At 39.6% G+C, this 18,491-nt stretch overlaps 2 protein-coding genes across 2 annotated transcripts in view; one reads left to right on the top strand and one right to left on the bottom strand.

The window, feature by feature from the left end:
• Window positions 1–18,491, bottom strand: part of LOC119646752 (probable cytochrome P450 6a14) — a 92,475-nt gene that overhangs the window by 68,150 nt on the left and 5,834 nt on the right. The window lies entirely within an intron of this gene.
• Window positions 10,573–12,309, top strand: LOC119646751 (cytochrome P450 6a2-like). Its single transcript, XM_038047329.1, has 2 exons — window positions 10,573–11,738; window positions 11,805–12,309. Exons 1-2 carry the CDS (start codon window positions 10,640–10,642, stop codon window positions 12,218–12,220), a joined length of 1,515 nt encoding a protein of 504 aa, XP_037903257.1. The 5' UTR covers window positions 10,573–10,639; the 3' UTR covers window positions 12,221–12,309.

The raw sequence follows: 18,491 nt of genomic DNA, 5'->3' as shown, positions 1-18,491 counted from the left end.
TTTTGCCCTGGGACCTATACTATACCCTTTGACCATCTTGAATATATATCTAGGGGCTGCAAATTGAGTAATGAATGTGGAGCTGCACCGGATATTCTGCTCATGGTACCGGCAATATCCGCACCGACAAATCTATGAAAGTGCGACTAGGGTGCGGTGAAAACATTTTTGTTGCACCTTCACCCAGAATACTACGAATACATAAGCGACATCGGCTTAAGGATAGTAACTTCGAGACTAGGCTCCGCCTACACAACCTGTAGGCTGTGAGAGCTCTTTTCATCTTTACCTCTACATGTATGTTCCTAAGAAGCTTTTTATCTAAATCCATTCAATATCACTTAACGCTTGATAAGTGACTACTATTTAATATCTCTAGATCTGTCCAAAGCAAATTCTTTGTCAGGTTGTATGACACCTAGATATTTCACTTCTTCGGAAAATTGAAGGGTTCGATCTTTCTTGCTGGGGAATGGGAGTTTACCGCTACCAAAAAGTATTAAGCACGACGCTAATAAACGCTGGTTTGGAGCTTATGCTAGATGTAGATGTTACGTTTCCTCAGGAAATGATGGTTGATACAATATGATTATAAGGCTGCTTTGAGCTTGCGATGAAAACGTGGTACGATACTATTTAACTAAGGATCGTAAGTGGTTGTACTCATTCATTTAGCACCAATAAAGTTAGTGAAGAATTGGAAAAGTTAACTCTTGAATGAAGTTTCTTGATGAGTGGTGATCTGAAGTGGAGTGGTGTGGTGACTGATCCAGTTGTCAAAAGGAGATTTGATTACTTTTTCTGCTGCCATGTTTTTTTAGCGGCACGGCGACCACGCATCTCAAGAATCGGTCGATGATGACCAAGCTGTGCGGATACTCTTTGGCAACATAATTATGTCTAGTTTAATGTGATTAAACTTAAAGTCAGGTGCTGAGATATGACTGGGAGTTAGTTTGCTATGTGGCTGAATCTTTGAGGTGATAGCATCCTTTTTATACTTAACCATATAAAAAGTTTTCGCTGAGTTTAAACGAGGTACTTTTTTGACTAGGATGCCAAAGGTTGTGCACTAGATCGATGCGGCAAGTATGAAGGCATCTCATTGTGAGAAACATTGCAGAAAAATTTAACACCAGGACCCACTTCTAGTTCTTAAAATGTTGAGCTGAATTTGCTTTGTAGAAGTTGTTGTAAATTACGATCATTTTGTTGAGCGTGTAGAATAGCGGAAGGATCGAGAATTGTGGGTATAGAGATAGCATTGATGCGTGAAAGAACGTCAGTGAATGGGTTTCCATCACCCTTCATATGGACTACGTCAGTTGTGATCAGGGAGATGAACTCGAGTTCATGGAGTTGTCTCTCGGAGGCCTTGGTTGAACTTCAGGGTAAAATCATGTGTTAACAGCTTGTGGCCTGTTTTGATGGTGAAGTGTTGAGCTTCCAGATGATGGCGAAAATATTTGGTGCGACAGTGAATGGCAAACAGTTTTCTATAGAAAAATCCAGTTGGTCGGATGGAACAATTTTCAAGCTGAACTAGTGCTGCCCCAATGCAAGTGGTTGACGCGTCTGCAGTCAAGGTGAGTTTTGAGGTTGGAGATGGGAACAACGACTATGTAGCATCGTTGAGAACTTGTTTGAGTTTTATGAAAGCTGAACAACTGAAGTCCAGATTATCTTTGTTTTATCGTTTTTGATTGTAGTTTATATGCAGGTGAGAAGAGGTAGCTGCCGTGGAAATGCTTCGTCTGTAATAATTTACCATGCCTAAAAGTCTTCTTTTTTGAAAGGATAATTGGCTGTCAGAGCGAAACGGATGGAACTGTTCCTTCTTTTTTAGCGATTGGGGAGTCCTAAGACCGCATCGACTTGATGGCATCACCGGACCAAATGGAGAGCAACTTGCTCCCACTCTTTTGGTCTAAACTGTAGACGGATTTACGTAGAATATAATTCGCGCCCTTGTCATGTTTTCAACATCTGCGAGTCGCTTCGGTAACGCTGCTCCCAGGGCGGAGACGAGGCAACGTCTGAAGAGTTGAATCTGCCCTGGTAAGACCCCTTAACCGTCTTCGTCCCTCTTTTAATTAAGGATGGAACAGATTTTGTAGCTAAGGAAGTTCGTTTCTCGTTGCATGAAATGACATCTAGGTGTAATCTTGCGGTGTTTCTATCGATTAAATTATTTGAAATAATTAAGACTTGCTTTTGCTTTTCGCTAGTATCATTTATTAACATTGCACATACTGATTTTTTGGAAAAAGCAAGTTTTAAATAACTCAAAATGCAACGACACTTGCTGATGTTGAAGGACAAGTTATTTTCTCTGGGTTTAAGAAATACTTGACGTAAGTGATGTTGATGATGAGTGGCACTTTCTAATATGACCAAAATGTCGTCAATTTAGATCAAAACCAAGTTGAAAGCTCTAAAGATTGTGTGAACGTATCTCTGGAATATTTTCTTGGCGTTATACAAACCGATGCCATCACCAGCTATTCAAGTAGTCTGCTTGACGTGAGTACTGCTGTCTTGTTAATGCCTTCGTCGTGCATGGGAATTTGGTTGTAAACTGGTTCTAAATCCATTGCTGAGAAGGTAGATTTGTTATGAAAGACTGTAAAAAGGCTTTGTAACAGAAGAGGTGGATATTTGCCAGATTCGCTGATGGCGTGGAGTTTCCCCGGACAATATCTAACCGACGTTCTTTTTAGGTGCAATTTTTATATGACTTGCCCAAAGACTGCTTGACGGTCGAATGATTCCTTCATAGAGCGAACTTTAAATTTATTCTCTGCCAGCTGTAGGTGTAGACACCTGCGAATTTCCTGCACTTCGTGAAAACTGGATGAGCACGTGTGATGATTCTGTTTGCATAGTCTTTTTTCTTGAGGGTGAGAGAGGCATTCAGGCAAGGCTTCGTTACGTTGACAAACTCAGCAAGTAGCTTAGCGCACATCATGAATTGTAGAAATACTAGTTTAATGTGTCTTGACTACTGTAGTCAGCGAACTGAGTTTTCCTGGTTACTAAGTTTAAATAAGGGCAAAGTTGTCAAGCGCCGCTTATTGATCCCCAACTAGCAATGGTTAAAACACATGCTGCTAGGTGTCGGTGAAGTAATGCTGCTTCTGTTGCCCGATCGAGATTTCAGGCTGCGATCTTAAAGTTCTGAAGCTTTAATTTTTTCAAGTAATTCAGTGGTAAGCTTCTCTAGGCTCTTAATTCTAGTTTACGGAAGCGTGAGATAGCGAGATTCGATTCGTAGGAACGATTGTCTGCCGAAACAGCCATAAGAGTATCACCACGAGAGATCACTGAGTTGGTTCGGTCCGCAATTCTTGCCAATTCGTTGAGTCTCAGGTAATCTGACATAACGAGGAAAGGTTGTAAACTAGGTGGTAGTTTTTCACTCCAGCTCATAGATCGCCTTATCGATTAGACTAGCCCAGCAGTTCCCGCATTTCACGGAACAGTTTTTAGGGTTTTTTTTAGAACCTAAGGAAATTCCTTCCTTCCTTCCTTAGTAATTGGCGTAGTCTTTCTTTTTCGGGCACACCAAAACGTTGAATGATTACACTTTTAAGAAAACTTCATTTAGCTTGAGCAGGAGGGTGACTGATAACATTGTTGATTTGCTGTTTAGTTGGACCGTCGCTAGCTCTCAGTACGGAATACAATTGGGTGTCCTCATCTTCTGTTCTTGTCGTAGCAAACCCAATCTTGACTCGAATAAATCAAATGCCAATGTCTTGAGAATCAAATTGCGGCAGGTTGGGACGAGGGTTTTTACGGATTAACTGTCTTAACCTGCCAACCATGTTGTAAGTTTCTCGCTGTTACTTCCTCCCTGATTTGTATATATATATGTCATATCTCCATATCTCAGAAAGCTACCTCCCAGGGCTTAAGAACGCTAAAATCCGTGAATTTTGTTTACATCATGGAGGACATCCCACTCGACAAGCCAGGGGGAACTACAATCTTCGTTAAAGGGGATATTAAAGATCACAAAGTACAGACGAAATACAGCTGGGGACTATTGGTGGTGGTCGTTATAAAGATCCTTTCAATATATTGTCCGCCCCATTCCGGTGTTAAAAAAGAAGATTTATCTCGACTTTTCCAGGTCAGCGAAAGCTCCTTGATTTTAGGAGGCGATCTTAATGCCAAAAATGGATTCTAGGGATCTTAGCAAATAACGTCCAGAGGCAACAAATTATTTGAAGCAGGAAGAGCACAATCGTGCAACTTCCACTGCAGCGGCAAACCTACACTCGTTGTCATTGATTTCTTCGTAACTAAGGGACTTTCAGGCGAATACATCCATGTTCTTCAATAATAAAAACTTACAATACAACAGGCGGCTTGGAAAATCATTCCTGATCATCAAAAACTGAGTAAAAAATACACTGACTATTCTGATGAGGTTGTCGAACTAATTCCAGAGAAACCTAGAGCTTGCAAAACTGTGGCAAAGAAACTGCACAAAGCAAAGGAAAAAACTTTCTAACAAATAAGCTATAGGCCTTAAGTAGCAAATTTAATAGCAAAATAAATGTCTCAAATCTTACAGTACAAAAAGACATCGGATATTCTCTGTGGAAGACCGCGAAAAATCTAAAAACACCCAGACAACGAATTCCACCTATTGAACACGAAAATGGGTAATGGGATCGTTCTGCACAAAATGAGGCAGATTAAGCATCTAAAAAGCACCGTCCAACCTCTAGATACATAAGCGTCTACATGCTTAACGCCACTCAGAAAAGTGGACCATTACTCAAAACGCCATGTAAAACTAAATGAGCTGAGGACAGAAATTAAAACGAAGTGCCTCCCAACATAGTTCCTGGCTATGAACACATGGAGAGTACCAAAAAAACTGCCGGAAAAGGATCTAGCCTAATTATTACAAATAATTAATGTAGGTTTCAGATTACAATACGTCCCGCGACAATGGAAAGTAGCGCCAGTTATAATGGTCTCTCGCTTGGTTAAGTCGAATCGTATTGACCAATATCGCCACTCCCTATTACAGCCAAGCAATTTGGAAGGTTTCTCCTTGAGGGACTGAAGAAAATCATTGTGGACCGAAAGCTACTACCACCTCACCGGTTTCCTCGAAAAGCATTCCACAATCGAACAGGTGTACAGGATCACGAACCCGATAGAAAATGCAGTAGAAAAAAACGCAGTTGTGCTTAGCCATTTTTCTCGAGGACGCCCGGGCGTTTGATAAGGCATCAAAGTCTGTTGTATAAATTGCATATGGACCTTCCAAAAGAATGTTCGATAACGTACAATCGTATGTATCAGAGCGCGTATTCAAAGTGAAATTCGAAGAAACCTACTCTGAACTAGAAAAAATTCAGCTGGTGTACCACAGGGCGGTGTCTTGGGTCCAACACTGTTTCTCCTATATACCAAAGTCATCACAAACGGACCAAATGTGCCCCAGGTGAGGGAGGTCAAATATTTAGGTATGATACTCGCTGCTAAGCTCAGCTTTAAAAGACACATCCTGAGAAAAAATAACGAGGTAAATGTTAGATACAGGCAGATGTACTAGTTATTGGGGAGGAATTCCCAGCTGACCATCGACAACAAGCTGCAAATTTATAAGCAGGTCCTAAGGCACTGATGAGCGTAGGGCATCGAGTTCTGGGGCTATGCCAAAGAATCAAAGCTGAAGGTCATACAAACCTTCCAAAATAAAGTGCTTAGAAGCGTAGTAGACGCTCCGTGGTTTTTTCGTAATGAGGATCTCCATAAGGACCTGAGAGTATAGTTTGTTAGTGAGAACAACAAAGTTTGAAAATTGGCTGATATCGCTGATCTAATGAGACGATTGAAAAGAGTAAAGCCAAATGACCTACTAACATAAAAGATGGCTAATTATATAAACTCCTGAGGAACAGCCAATTCCTCAGCAATTGTAACCAAAGTGCCGGGGAGGATACAGGGTCTTCAACCAATAAAAGAAGTTGTAGCTTGGTGAGTGGGGTAAAAATACCACACTCTCAGGGATCGTGAACACTGAGGTGAGTCTTCCAAGATTTCCACTTCTTTAAAAAAAATTGACTTATTTTTGTTGCATCCGGAATTCTCAATGTGAGCTGGCGCATTGTCTTATGGTAAAAACTAGTGTCGAAGTTTTTTTGCCTTACCGGCAGGACATTTGTTGAAAATTCTGGCAGGCACGTTTCTGCATTCAACTGTTACTGCTTCAACAGTTTCCAAAAAATAGCTGGGACAATTTTGGCTGTGACAAAACAAATTGACGCCATCACTTTTGTTAGTTTGTTTTCGCGGTTCAATTGGCTCCTTCAGGCCTCCATTCCATGGACTGCTGTTTAGTTTCTGGATCGTACTTAAGAACCAAGCTTGGTCACTTGTAACGAATTTGTTTGTGATGCTCCGAAATAATTGCATACCTCGTTTTGAACGATAAGACGACTGCTATGGAATATTCTGAAGACAAATTTTTGCTTCAACTTAAATATGGAATGTATCTGCTGCTTGAGGAGCTGTAGATTTGAATATGCTTTACTTCATGTATTATTTAGACTTTAGGGGAAAATAAATAAAATTGTGATAATGGAATACATAGATTAAAAATCAATAAGATAGGCAACGATATCATTTTTATTAATTCGAAATTCGTCGAAAATATTTTATCACCACTAGTAACCTTGACTGTTTTCCGAATTTTTGCTTATCACTTATTAGATAATCGAAGAATACTAGAGTATTGGCTCTGAATGGAAAGCTAAATATGCCACATAGCTGGTGACTTTTTTTGGAAACATGTCATGAATATAATTATTTATCTTAGTAACAAAAATAAAATCATTTATTTAATTCCCGAAGTTTGATAGCTGACTTGACTGAAAAGACAAGCATTTTCCTTTTTATTTTAGCCTAGGAACGACTTTTTTACCTCTGGCCTCACTCACTTCTGGTTGTTTTGCATTTTGATAATTAAAGTTTTTTAGGTTTTTTGGTTGAAATATATATAGTTGATTCTAGTCCGCATAGACAGTCTCAAAGGAAGGGTCAATATAGTCCGATATAACAATTATGTGCCTCATGCACATAAGTCACTGGAAGATGGAAACGAGGCTCTCTTGAATGCTGAATTCCAATGATGCAAGCTGGACATCATTATCATCAATGGCGCAACGACCGGCATCTAGTCGAGGGCTGCCTTAGAAAGGAACTTCAGACACCCCGGTTATTCGACGAGGTCCACAAATTCGACATCGCTAGGACCTGTTTGGTGTCCAAACCTACGCCATCACTCCCTCTCAGGCAGGGTCTCCCCCGTCTTCTTTTTGTACTATAGATGTCCTTATACACTTTTTGGGCTGGATCATCCTCATCCATACGGATTCGGTAAACCGCTCACCGCAATCAGTTGGGCCGCCTTTTATGCACAACCAGTCCATGACCGATGCTCATAGATTTCGTGTTTGTGCAGACTACGGAATCGTCCATCCTCATGTAGGGGACCGAAAATTCTTTGGAGGATTCTTCTCTCCAGCGCTGATAAGACTTCGCATCTGTTCTTGCTAAGAACCGAGTTCTCGGAGAAATACATGAGGCTGACAAGATTATACATAATCTTGTACAGCAAGATCTTTGACCTGTTGAAATAGGTTCTGTTGGCACCCAACAACCGTACGCAGATTTCATCATCAAAGCTTGTATTGGTTGTGATTTTCGACCCTAGATTTGAGAAACTTTCAACGGTCTCAAAGTTATGGTCTCCTAGATTTATTGTTTTCTTTTGACCAGTGCGATTTGATCTAGTTGGTTTTTTGTTCGTGAGCGCTAATGTTGCCACCATGTACTTCATCTTGACTTTATTAAACAGTCATTATTCATTAATTAACGTGAAGCTCACGCCGCCTAGATGAAAGTAGACTTTACATCTTGTCCTTCTCGTAATGTCAATATCGTCAGCGTAGGCGTGTAGTTGGGTGAACTTGAAGAGGATGGTGCATCTTGCATTGAAATCTGCTACGCGAATCACTTTCCCCAGGGTCACGTTATAAAGGACGCATTGTTTTAAACCATTACGTTGAATTCAATATAGTTATGCAGATTATCAAATTAAAGGTCTCGGTTAGTACTTTTCAAAGTCGGTCTTAGTTTTGACATTTGTTGGAAAGGTGGGGAGTGCCAGGGGTTGAAAGTGATAATTTCTTTAAGGGGGCCATTCTCATAAACTACTAAACCGAAACATCTGAAAAAAATCACGAGGCTGCCACTATATGGTGCCTGGGCTCGGAAATACCTTCCATATCGATATCTGTTCAGATTGGCAGGAAACCCCCCTTAGGTTCACCTTAGCAACATGCACCATGCAGTGATGTAGGCTATAATGCAGACTTGCCAATAATGTCAATATCACCCGAAAGTGGATACTCTCACATAATATGTGAATATATTAGGTGCTACGTACTAGGAAACAAAACCTTTCGTACCTGAAGCGTCCGGCTTCCGGTTTCCCGACTTGTTTATATTTGATGTAGGGTTAATTCTTGACATTTGCTAATAATATTAAACTCAGAGTGTGAAGCGTATTAGGTTTACTATTATCAATACTGAGCTTTCCATCAAATGATTTATTTAAATCGCTTTCTAAAAAATAGAGGGCAATGAAATTTTTAGCCATCTGACACGGAGCTGTCGTGCACTCGTCGCTCCTCACATCTTCTTCTTTTTCTTCAGTCTTTGTTCCGTTCACAATCGAGGTCGGCTCGTCATGATCGGTTTCGTGATTTTATTTTATCAAATGCCTGACCAGGATGTAATCGCCAAGCCTTTAAATCCCCATCCATCGTATCAAGCCGGCCGAAACAGTTTTTTGGTTGCTTACCCATTGACTTCGATGTTCAGACCAATCTTAGTAAGTGAATTCTCGTTGGCGTCAATTGCGTGACCACACCATCGGAAACGCCTTTCTCGCAGTTTTTCCGCGATTGGCGCAACCCTATATCGATCGCGGATGTCCTCATTTCGGATGTGGTCAAAACGTGTCACGCTACTAGTCCAACGCAACATCTTCCTCTCCATTACGCAAGCCACCGTTCATTTTCTTTTATAGTCGGCCAATACTCAGAACCATAGAGGGCGACTAGACAGACGACATTGCGTAAATTTTAGATTTGAGACGTTCGTTGATACGTCGATCACAAAAAACACCAGTTGTGGAATGCCACTTTATCCAGGTTGCGCTAACGTGTGAAGAAATTTCATTACACAGTTCTCCATTGGCTGATCCCATTAACCCGAGATATTTCAATCGCTCAGCTCTGGGCAGGTTACTGCCATTGACAGAACTAAGCGAATTAAATATCTCGAGTCACTGTTATCAGCCAATGGAGAACTGCGTTATGCTCCTCACATAGGGAAACACAGAACCTTTTATACCTGAAGCGTCGAGCTTCGGGTTTTCCGACTTGTTTACTTTCATTTGCAGGTTTTAGCTTGTATTTGGTTTGCTTCGTTAGGCTCGCACGGACCCCCATGTTTATGTGGATATTTTCAGGACCCGGTGCTGGCTCATGCACCGATATAGACACGTTAATTTTGTAAAATGGCACGTGTGGAATCGAAACCCTCCAAGTTCCCCCAAACATTGCCGAACCTGGCTAGCACAAAGGCGTGTGAGTACGTGTCGACAGAGCGCCTGGATGGAGCTTCAGTATTTGCAGGCGGACTTCTACGTCAATTTTACCAATTTTCTTCAAGTTTTTGAATAGCTCTTTCCTCTAGGTCGTCACCAGCCCTTCAGGATGATATTTTGACCATGCCAATCTTCAGAGCTCATTACAAGTTCTCTTAACGATGGTTGAAATTCGCAGCTTTGACCACGAATCCGCGGACGATCATTGTCTAATCAAAGAGTCAGGGTTTTTACTGTAGACGACAATGATCTTGCCAGTCCTCGTGTATTCCACGGAGCCTTAGCAGGAAAAGGTGCGAACTTTTATTTGCGTTGGTGCAGTGGGTTACTTATTCTGTATATATGAGTAAGATCCAGCCCATAGGGTCAGTTAAGGCAATATTTAAGGTAGAAAAAAAATATGTGGCGAACTTTGCCTGAAATGAAGCGATGACATAGGCCAGGAGCCGAGACAGCTTTTATGAATATCGAATTGGTGGATCCTAGGGAAGGGTAGGGTAAAACAGGATGCTTGCTGATCCGGTGTTAATACTGATTACCAAAATAATGTTGTCAGCGAATTTTTACTTCTTATTGTCTTTCATTCATTTTATCAGGAGATTGCTTTAATCATTTGGAATATTATTACTTTATATTATTAAAACCGTGAGTATGTCAACATAAAATAGAATGATTCATCTTCATCAAATTAAATTGTTTTTGTTATATGCTGCTGATTGCTGCGACGATATTTTTAACATATGAAGCACCCCATTGAACTCTAAATACTATGATAAATCCAACGCACACTCGTATCGACATTCCCGAAAATTAGAGCCAGATAAGATATGGCTTTGTTAAGCTAGTAAATAGTTGCTAAATACTTAGAAACTCAGTGCTTAAAGAAAATTTGGAAGAACGATATATTTGTGGAAAGTGCTGTTCGTGGATAGAAAAATGGATTGGTTGTCGATAGTTTTGTGGCTAGTGATCGGAATCGTATCGGCATTTTTCTTATTTTTTAAGAAGAGATATGCATACTGGAAAGATCGCGGAGTCCTATATGTTGAACCCACGATACCGTTTGGAAATTTGCCATTTCGGAAAAAGACGCATTTCAAGGATATAATCGCCAACATTTATAATAAAAAAAATGAGAAAAGTCCTTTCCTTGGAGCGTTCTTTTTCGCAACTCCAGTCGTTGTTGCTACGGACCTAGATTTCGTGCAAACTGTTTTAATAAAAGACTTTAGCAATTTCCATGGGCGTGGGATGTACGTTAATGAAATCGACGATCCATTGTCTGCTCATATGTTTTCCTTGGACGGAGAAAAATGGAAATCCTTGAGAGCCAAACTCTCACCGACATTCACTTCTGGGAAAATGAAATTCATGTTCCCGACTGTTGTCGAAGTGGCTGACCGTTTCAACGCTAGCCTGGCTGAATTGGCAAAAGGTAGTGTGATCCTAGAGATGAAGGACTTATTGGCCCGATTTACGACTGATGTGATTGGAACCTGTGCATTTGGAATCGAATGTAATAGTATGAAAACACCTGATTCAGAATTTCGTCGATACGGTGCGAAAGTGTTTGATGATCCTCCGCATCCTCCTTTTCTTCAATTACTCGCTTCTCAATATCCAAATATAGCAAGGAAATATTTCCATATGAGGGTATTCCGAAAGGATGTGATCGATTTTTTCATGGATACCGTACGCGAAACTATTGCCTTCCGCGAAAAGAATAATGTGCGACGTAACGATTTTATGGATTTATTGATCCAGTTAAAGAATGGTGGCTCACTAGGGGATGAACATTCAAAGAAGCTTGGAAAGTTGACTATCGAAGAAGTTGCTGCCCAAGCTTTTCTATTCTTCCTAGCAGGCTTTGAAACATCGTCTACCACGATGATGTTCGCATTATATGAACTCTCTTTGAATCCTGCCATCCAGGAAAAGGCTCGTCAAGAAATAGATGAAGTACTGAATAAGCACGATGGAATGATAACTTATGAAAGTATAAAGGAAATGGTTTATGTCGACAAGATTATAAGCGGTGAGACCTTTCATATCTTTACGTATTGTTAATTGATTAGTTTCATGTGTTTTCCTTTTGCTTTAGAAACATTACGAAAATACCCGCCAGTGGCAAACTTAATTCGGAAATGTGCCCACAACTTCCGCCTTCCAAATTCTGATATAGTCATTGAAGAGGGCATAATTGTAGCAATTCCAGCGTATTCAATCCAGCACGATCCAGAAATTTATGAGAATCCAGAAGTATTTGATCCTGAACGATTTGCTCCAGAACAAGTAAAAAATCGTCATCCAGTAGCTTTCCTGGGATTCGGTGATGGACCTAGAAATTGCGTTGGACTAAGATTCGGAAGAATGCAATCGCGCATTGGATTGGTTACTCTCTTAAAGAATTATCGCTTTAAACCATGTGAAAAGACAACAATTCCCATGGAATTTTCTGAAATAAATCCTTTACTTTCTCCTAAATATGGAATGCATCTGCTTGTGGAAAAGGTGTAGATGTCAGTAAGGTGTACTTCGAAAATGGATATACATATGTACATGAGTTTATAAAAAAAGTCAGACATTAACATGGTAGCCAAAGATGACGTTTTTGTTTCATTGTCTACAAATATCTCATTGCCATTGATAAATAGATTTTATTGTATGGGAAATGTTGCTTATCTTTTGTTAAATAAACAGATAGTGTTGTGTCATCGATTTTAAATACACCTCGGAGGCCCGGAATAAAGATTTCAATAAAATAAGAAATAATTTCCTCATAATTTTCACTTCAGAAACGTATAATTTCCACAACAGGTCGTGTTTTTCCGCATGCTTTCATGTTATGAATTTACTTTGTACCGTATCAGTATAACCTGGATGAGAGCCCGTCGAGAATTTGAGGTAAGATCACGGAACACAGAAGTAGATGGCAATGAACCTAAAGGCTGACCAAAACGGCGATAGTGTGCTACTTTCGACAATGATTTGAAAACCTCAGTACTCCAGTTAACAATCAAAGAGCGGTAGAAAATCCGATTCAGACGATCCAACTTCGCCATCCAACGTTTCTAAGACGGAAAAAGAGGTTAGCTGATTGATGAGCTTCTTCTTGCCCAGTCAGATATTATCTTTTATCTTGCTTTCAATGTTGTTAAATATTTTCAATTTTCCAAAATCCACTGTTCATTGCTACTTGGTATCTACTGTCATCCTGTACTGCTGACTCTCCTTAGGATCATCTTTACTAAGGTATAAGGGAGGGACCTATTGTCCTCAGTAAGCTTCTCTGTCCCGTTGAGAATAAGCCAGGATTTGGAATTGGAAAATGATAAATCTGGTTTTTTCCTCAATCGATTTGCTTTTCTTGTAGCCTCTGCTATACTTACCATTGCAGATAATATCCAAATATGTATGTAGGTTCGAATACTAGCGTTTTTCAGGCTACTATTAACTATTCCGAACAAGGGTTTTACCAACGTTTGAGTAACAAGTTAGTTATTTTAAGTTCTATAACACAAGAATAACTGGGGAGAACCTTTCTTAAACTCTAACTTCTTAAGAAAGGGAGCTTATCTTAACCAAGGTACTGAAGACTTAAGGGGGTCATCCCGTGTGAAGGCCGTTTTTTTGTCTTGTTTTGAAAAATTATTTTGGAGGACTGGATAAAGATAGAAACATGATTCGTGATTCACCATATGTTTATTGATATCTCTAGTATATGTGATAAATTTTTCAGCTTGATATCGTAGCTAGTTTTCGGAATACTTGTCAATTTATGCATTATCTACAAAAAAAGGTGTAGTTCTGCTGCCACGCTGGAGGGCGCTGTGTTCATCTGAGCAAAAAAACTAAACGGCATTTTAATGTGGATAATATTCCACGGTTCACAAACTAGGGTAATTAGAAAATATTAAAAGATAAATTTTTGGTGGGCTTTTAAACTTAATTTTTTGGATTTTGGTGTTTTTTAAGGCTTTTTTTATGAATAAAAAAACGACCCGTCCGATTGCAATTATCCTAGTTTGCGGACCTTGGAATATGTATTAAAGAAGTAGTGAAAATTTCAAAGTATTTGGTTGGATAGATTTTGAGCTATGGTGTCAGCCGATTTTCAAGATGCAGTTTCGAGAAAAACGCATTTGAAAATTTAAATGTGATTATCAACAGTAAATTTTAACTCACCATTAATCTGCTATACCTGGCTCATAGATAGCACCCTCCGTTTCTTCAAAAAAGTCTTGTAAGGCCGATTGTTGCTCTCTGGTTTCAATTCTGGCTCTTTTAGCTAGGTCAGTCGATCGTCGTTCGGACCGCCAAATTCGCGCGTCATTACGGCGGTCGGCATAAACCTGACATATGTGACTAACTTGACATCCCATTGTCACTAGGATTTAGAGAATGCCATTGAATCCTTTATTGAAAATAATTACAGCCAGAAAAGTGGCTATTTCTTCGACCTTGGCCCCAGAATGGAGGTGTTTAGGAGCGAAAGTCTAGATCAATCCATTTAACGACTCATTGTTATTCTGGATCTCTGCTCCTAAACATCTGTTCAAGAGATCATCTCGTGACAAATCTTCTTAGATTGGTTTGATGACTGTTTGAACTTCTTCAGTCAAAGGTGCCTTCTCGTGGTGGAAACTACCCAGTTCTCCTTTAGCTGCCGCTTTGCGCCATTTGCGCCATTTGCACCAACTGTCCTCGCCTGTTGGACAATTTTGATGCTGAGAGATTTTCATCTGTAGAACATTTATGGAAGAAAGTTACCCGAATTTCTTGCTTCATTCCTTCTATCGAATTTGCGTGTCGACGAATAGCTAGCCCAAAAAATGTAGAGAGGTCGTTAATAACCTTATCAGTAAGTTTTCCAGCCTCTTTTCAACCAATGCCTTTGTGGTTCTTCTTTGCATTTCTAAGCCGCGTTCCCATTCTTTTCTCGACATGTCCTACGCATTCCTTTTTTACTACTACGTATATTTTATTATCTGCAGAAATACCGGAGAAAACTCCAGCAAAATCCAATATACAAAACTTGTCGCAATTGGAACATCCATGGTCATGCTTGCTAAAAGTTCCTTTGCTGATGTTGATGCGAAGTCCTTTTTCTTCTCTGATAAGTATCGATTCCCATGAAATACTCGTTTTTTAGTGCGAGCATGACGTTGAACGTTAAAGCGATCTCCCTTCGTACGATCCATTTAAAAAAAATCACTGAACACACAAACAGCACAATACTTACAACAAAATATAACTGAGTATAGCTTGAAAGCCTTTCAGTGCTCACTCTAGACTAGATTATCCTTTTCTTCCAAACAGCAAATAAGTTTAGACAATTGATTGGTTTTCCATCTTTTTATATTTGTACCTGTGTTCGAATTTATAAGGCTCAGGTAAAAGACTAACAGGTAAAAAAAGATTCGATGCTCTTTCTCATCAAGTACTCTAGCCACGGCTACAAACTCCTTACCTGTTTAACACTGTAATTTCTGAAGGACTCAGAATATCGGAAAATTCCTTTGCCTACATATTCTCCACTATATATAGATACAATTCATGCAACAGAAAAAATCGATTTCTCCAACCCGACACACAGGATAACCCCCTTAAGACGTGAATTCTGTGCAAAATGAAAGCGAAAGTAGCATGATTAGAAGGAACTTACCCAACTTAGTTAAACGATAGTAAAAAGCTTGATAAGTGCTAGGCAAGCTAACCTGTGAGACATGATTTACAGCAGCCAACCTTCGGCTTCTATATATTCATTTTACTACATTCGGATGACCTAATGGTAAGAGCTCTAATTTTTCACCCTGAGAGAATCGCAGTTTAAATTTCACTGATGGCGGATTGAAGTAACTATTGTAATCTCGTGTAAGCGCAATACAGACTACATTGCTTTGGAGTGTACAATTATGATCTCGAAATGAAGTGTTTCAACGCGCTTCAAGAGAATAGGTAATTAGATTTTCAACATTCGTTTTAAGGACCCAGATGACTACAGGAATTTCGGTTTATAGGGTTACTATTTAGAAGGCTTACCAATTCAGAGTTCACTTAGGTAAACTGATGACACTTTCGATCGTAGACGTAATATTGACAAAAACAACAAATACAAAGCGAAGCCTTCATCTAAAGCGGTTAACGTTTTCAGTACATTGAATCCTATAAACTTGAATAAGGATAATGGATTCAAAACAATCCGGTTTTCCAGTTGACAAACACAGTTTACATCTTTCACGCTTCTCTTCACAGCGGAGTTATATGTTTTCTGACTTTTGCGAAGCATAGGCAAGCGGGCCTGTAGGTTTCTCAAAAGTCCGAAAAAGAGAGTTTCAAATGATTAGGTCCGAATAGCCCTTACCATGCATAAATACTGCACGAAATCATATAAAAGGATACTAACCGATTTGCAGAAAGCATTATTGTCAACGAACGCGGCAGGCAGGAAATTCATACTGTGCTTCCCAAGTCAACCTTATAGGAGCCGTCTTAATATGTAGATTACAGATTAGACTGTGATCAATATGGCGACCCCTTCCCCCCCCCTTTTGCCAGATTTCGTTGAGGCTGGCACTTCAGGTTGTTGAACGGGAACTTGAACGATTTTTCATATGGGTCTCGCAGGAGTGGGCATTACCACGGAAGCTTCCCGTTGGTGGTCCGAGACCGAGTTCTGTACGATGTCGTCGGTCATCGCGTAAGTAGGCTTCAGACGAACAATGAATACTGTAATGATAAGTCAAGATTACTTTAAAGAACTTATTTCTTCTACTGATCACTCTATATTGGCCCTGGAATGGATCTTGGAGTATTTTCTCGGACAATCGTTACGGCTGAAGACATGGCTTGTTGTTGCTAGGTATTTACATATGAAAATTCTTTTGTTGTCGTGTTGACTCCCATTAACTGCACCTAACATTTGGAAGCGCTATCTCAACTTATTGGCGAAATCAGACGTGTATACCAGTTTGTTGTTGGACTCTATTTCGAAAAATTTACCTAGGGGGCGTAATGACTGCCCATATACCATTTCTGCTGCAGTTACACCCAGGCCTTTCTTCCAAGCTGTGCAAATGCCTAGTAGTATGACAGGCAATGCTTCCGTCCAGCGGGTATTTTGAAATCTTATTTCTGTTATGAGCTTTCGGTGAAAACGCTCGACCATGTCATTAGTTGCGAGATGGATCAGGTTGTTGAGTTCTTGAAACAACCTTGATTACAGTCCCTTGATCTGTGGTAATCCGAAGTGGTATGTCAAACCTGCAAATGTGTTAAGGAAGGCTCTTGCAACTGTGTTGGCTTCTTGGTCTGAGAGATTGGTGCTACTTCCAGCGTGAGAAATGGTCTACCATGATCAGGCAGAAGTTATAATACGTCAAAGTTGATGTTTCTTTGAAAATTGAAGACTATCAATGTCAATATCACCCGAAAGTGGATACTTTCACATAATATATGCGTATATTACGTGCTACGTACTAAGAAATACACAAAACCTTTCTTACCTGAAGCGTCCAGCTCCCAGTTTCCCGACTTGTTTGTTGTTTGTTGAGTGTTGTGAGTTGGTCCCTATTTATTCTATTTGGCTTTGTACGTAATATTCTATCTATTTCCCCCCTACTGTATCCGTTTTTCACCGCTGTGTCTTTTATGTAAGTTATTTCTTTATTGAATCGCTCTTCTGTCAATGGTGTCACAAGGAGCCGAGTGACACCATTGACAGAAGAGCGATTCAGGGTGGTATAAGACCATATAATTGAAAATTGCTTTTAATTTAACTCCAAACTAAATCATTCAACTAACAATGGAAAACTCTATTCTCATCCAAAAACATGCTATGCTGTGTTTTCCGATTTTTATTAAAGTTTTGCGTCTGTCTGTCACACGCACTTTTCTCCAAAACGGTAACTTTGAAATTTCAAGCATGCAGTAAGTGAAATAAATTTAGATGGGGTTTAAAGGAGGATGTAGTCATGTAGGTATCAAACGAAAGACCTCAATTAGTACTTTCCTAAGCTGATATTATTTTTCGCGTGAATTGTAAAGTGCGCGAGTAAGGAGTCAAAATGTACACACTTAGAGTGGGACAGGACTCATTTTCGGAAACTACCCAACCCAAAAATCCGAAAAAAAATCAGGATGGTGCGCTTAGATGAAAATAAGTGACATTTCGATATTTGCTCAAATAGACTTACTAATAGTATATAATCAACTTTTGGAAGTTGGCTGGAAAACCCCCCTTAAGCTTATCCAAGAAATACCAAATTTTCCAGCAGCATAGTTCATATAGCAGTTCAGACTTAGCAATTTACTGTCACAAGTCGCTCCTTAAGTTACTTTATTAGGTTCGTTAATATGATTGAAAAAAAAGCGTACAATGCTACTATTCATTCGATATATCGTTGACTCCCCGACCTTACACAAGAGGGTGACTATACAAAATTTACTTGCTTGTTGATGGATTGATTGATAAGAGAATTAAGAAGCGAGACATTCCGCTGAGACGCGTTTGTTTATTTACAAAATTAGCTTGCTATTTTCGTGGCAGAGCAGGGGGTCACTTGACATCAAACTTCTTATCTGTAACAGAAATAAACCTGATACTTATAATACAAATTTAGACTAAAGTCGCATTCTCATTATCAAATACAAAATGGTAAAAAATTCAAAGTTAGTGCTTACTTTCTGTATTGATAAGAGCCTTTTTTTCGAGAGCGTCACATCATTATTATCATTGAGTACTAAATATTATCATCTTGTGTCATGAAAAGATATTTAATGTTTGTAA

Source organism: Hermetia illucens, chromosome 1 (genome assembly GCF_905115235.1).
Source record: "Hermetia illucens chromosome 1, iHerIll2.2.curated.20191125, whole genome shotgun sequence".
Classification (NCBI taxonomy): domain Eukaryota; kingdom Metazoa; phylum Arthropoda; class Insecta; order Diptera; family Stratiomyidae; genus Hermetia; species Hermetia illucens.
The sequence above is the reverse complement of the archived record's forward strand: the minus strand, read 5'-3'. Positions and strand labels throughout refer to the sequence as shown.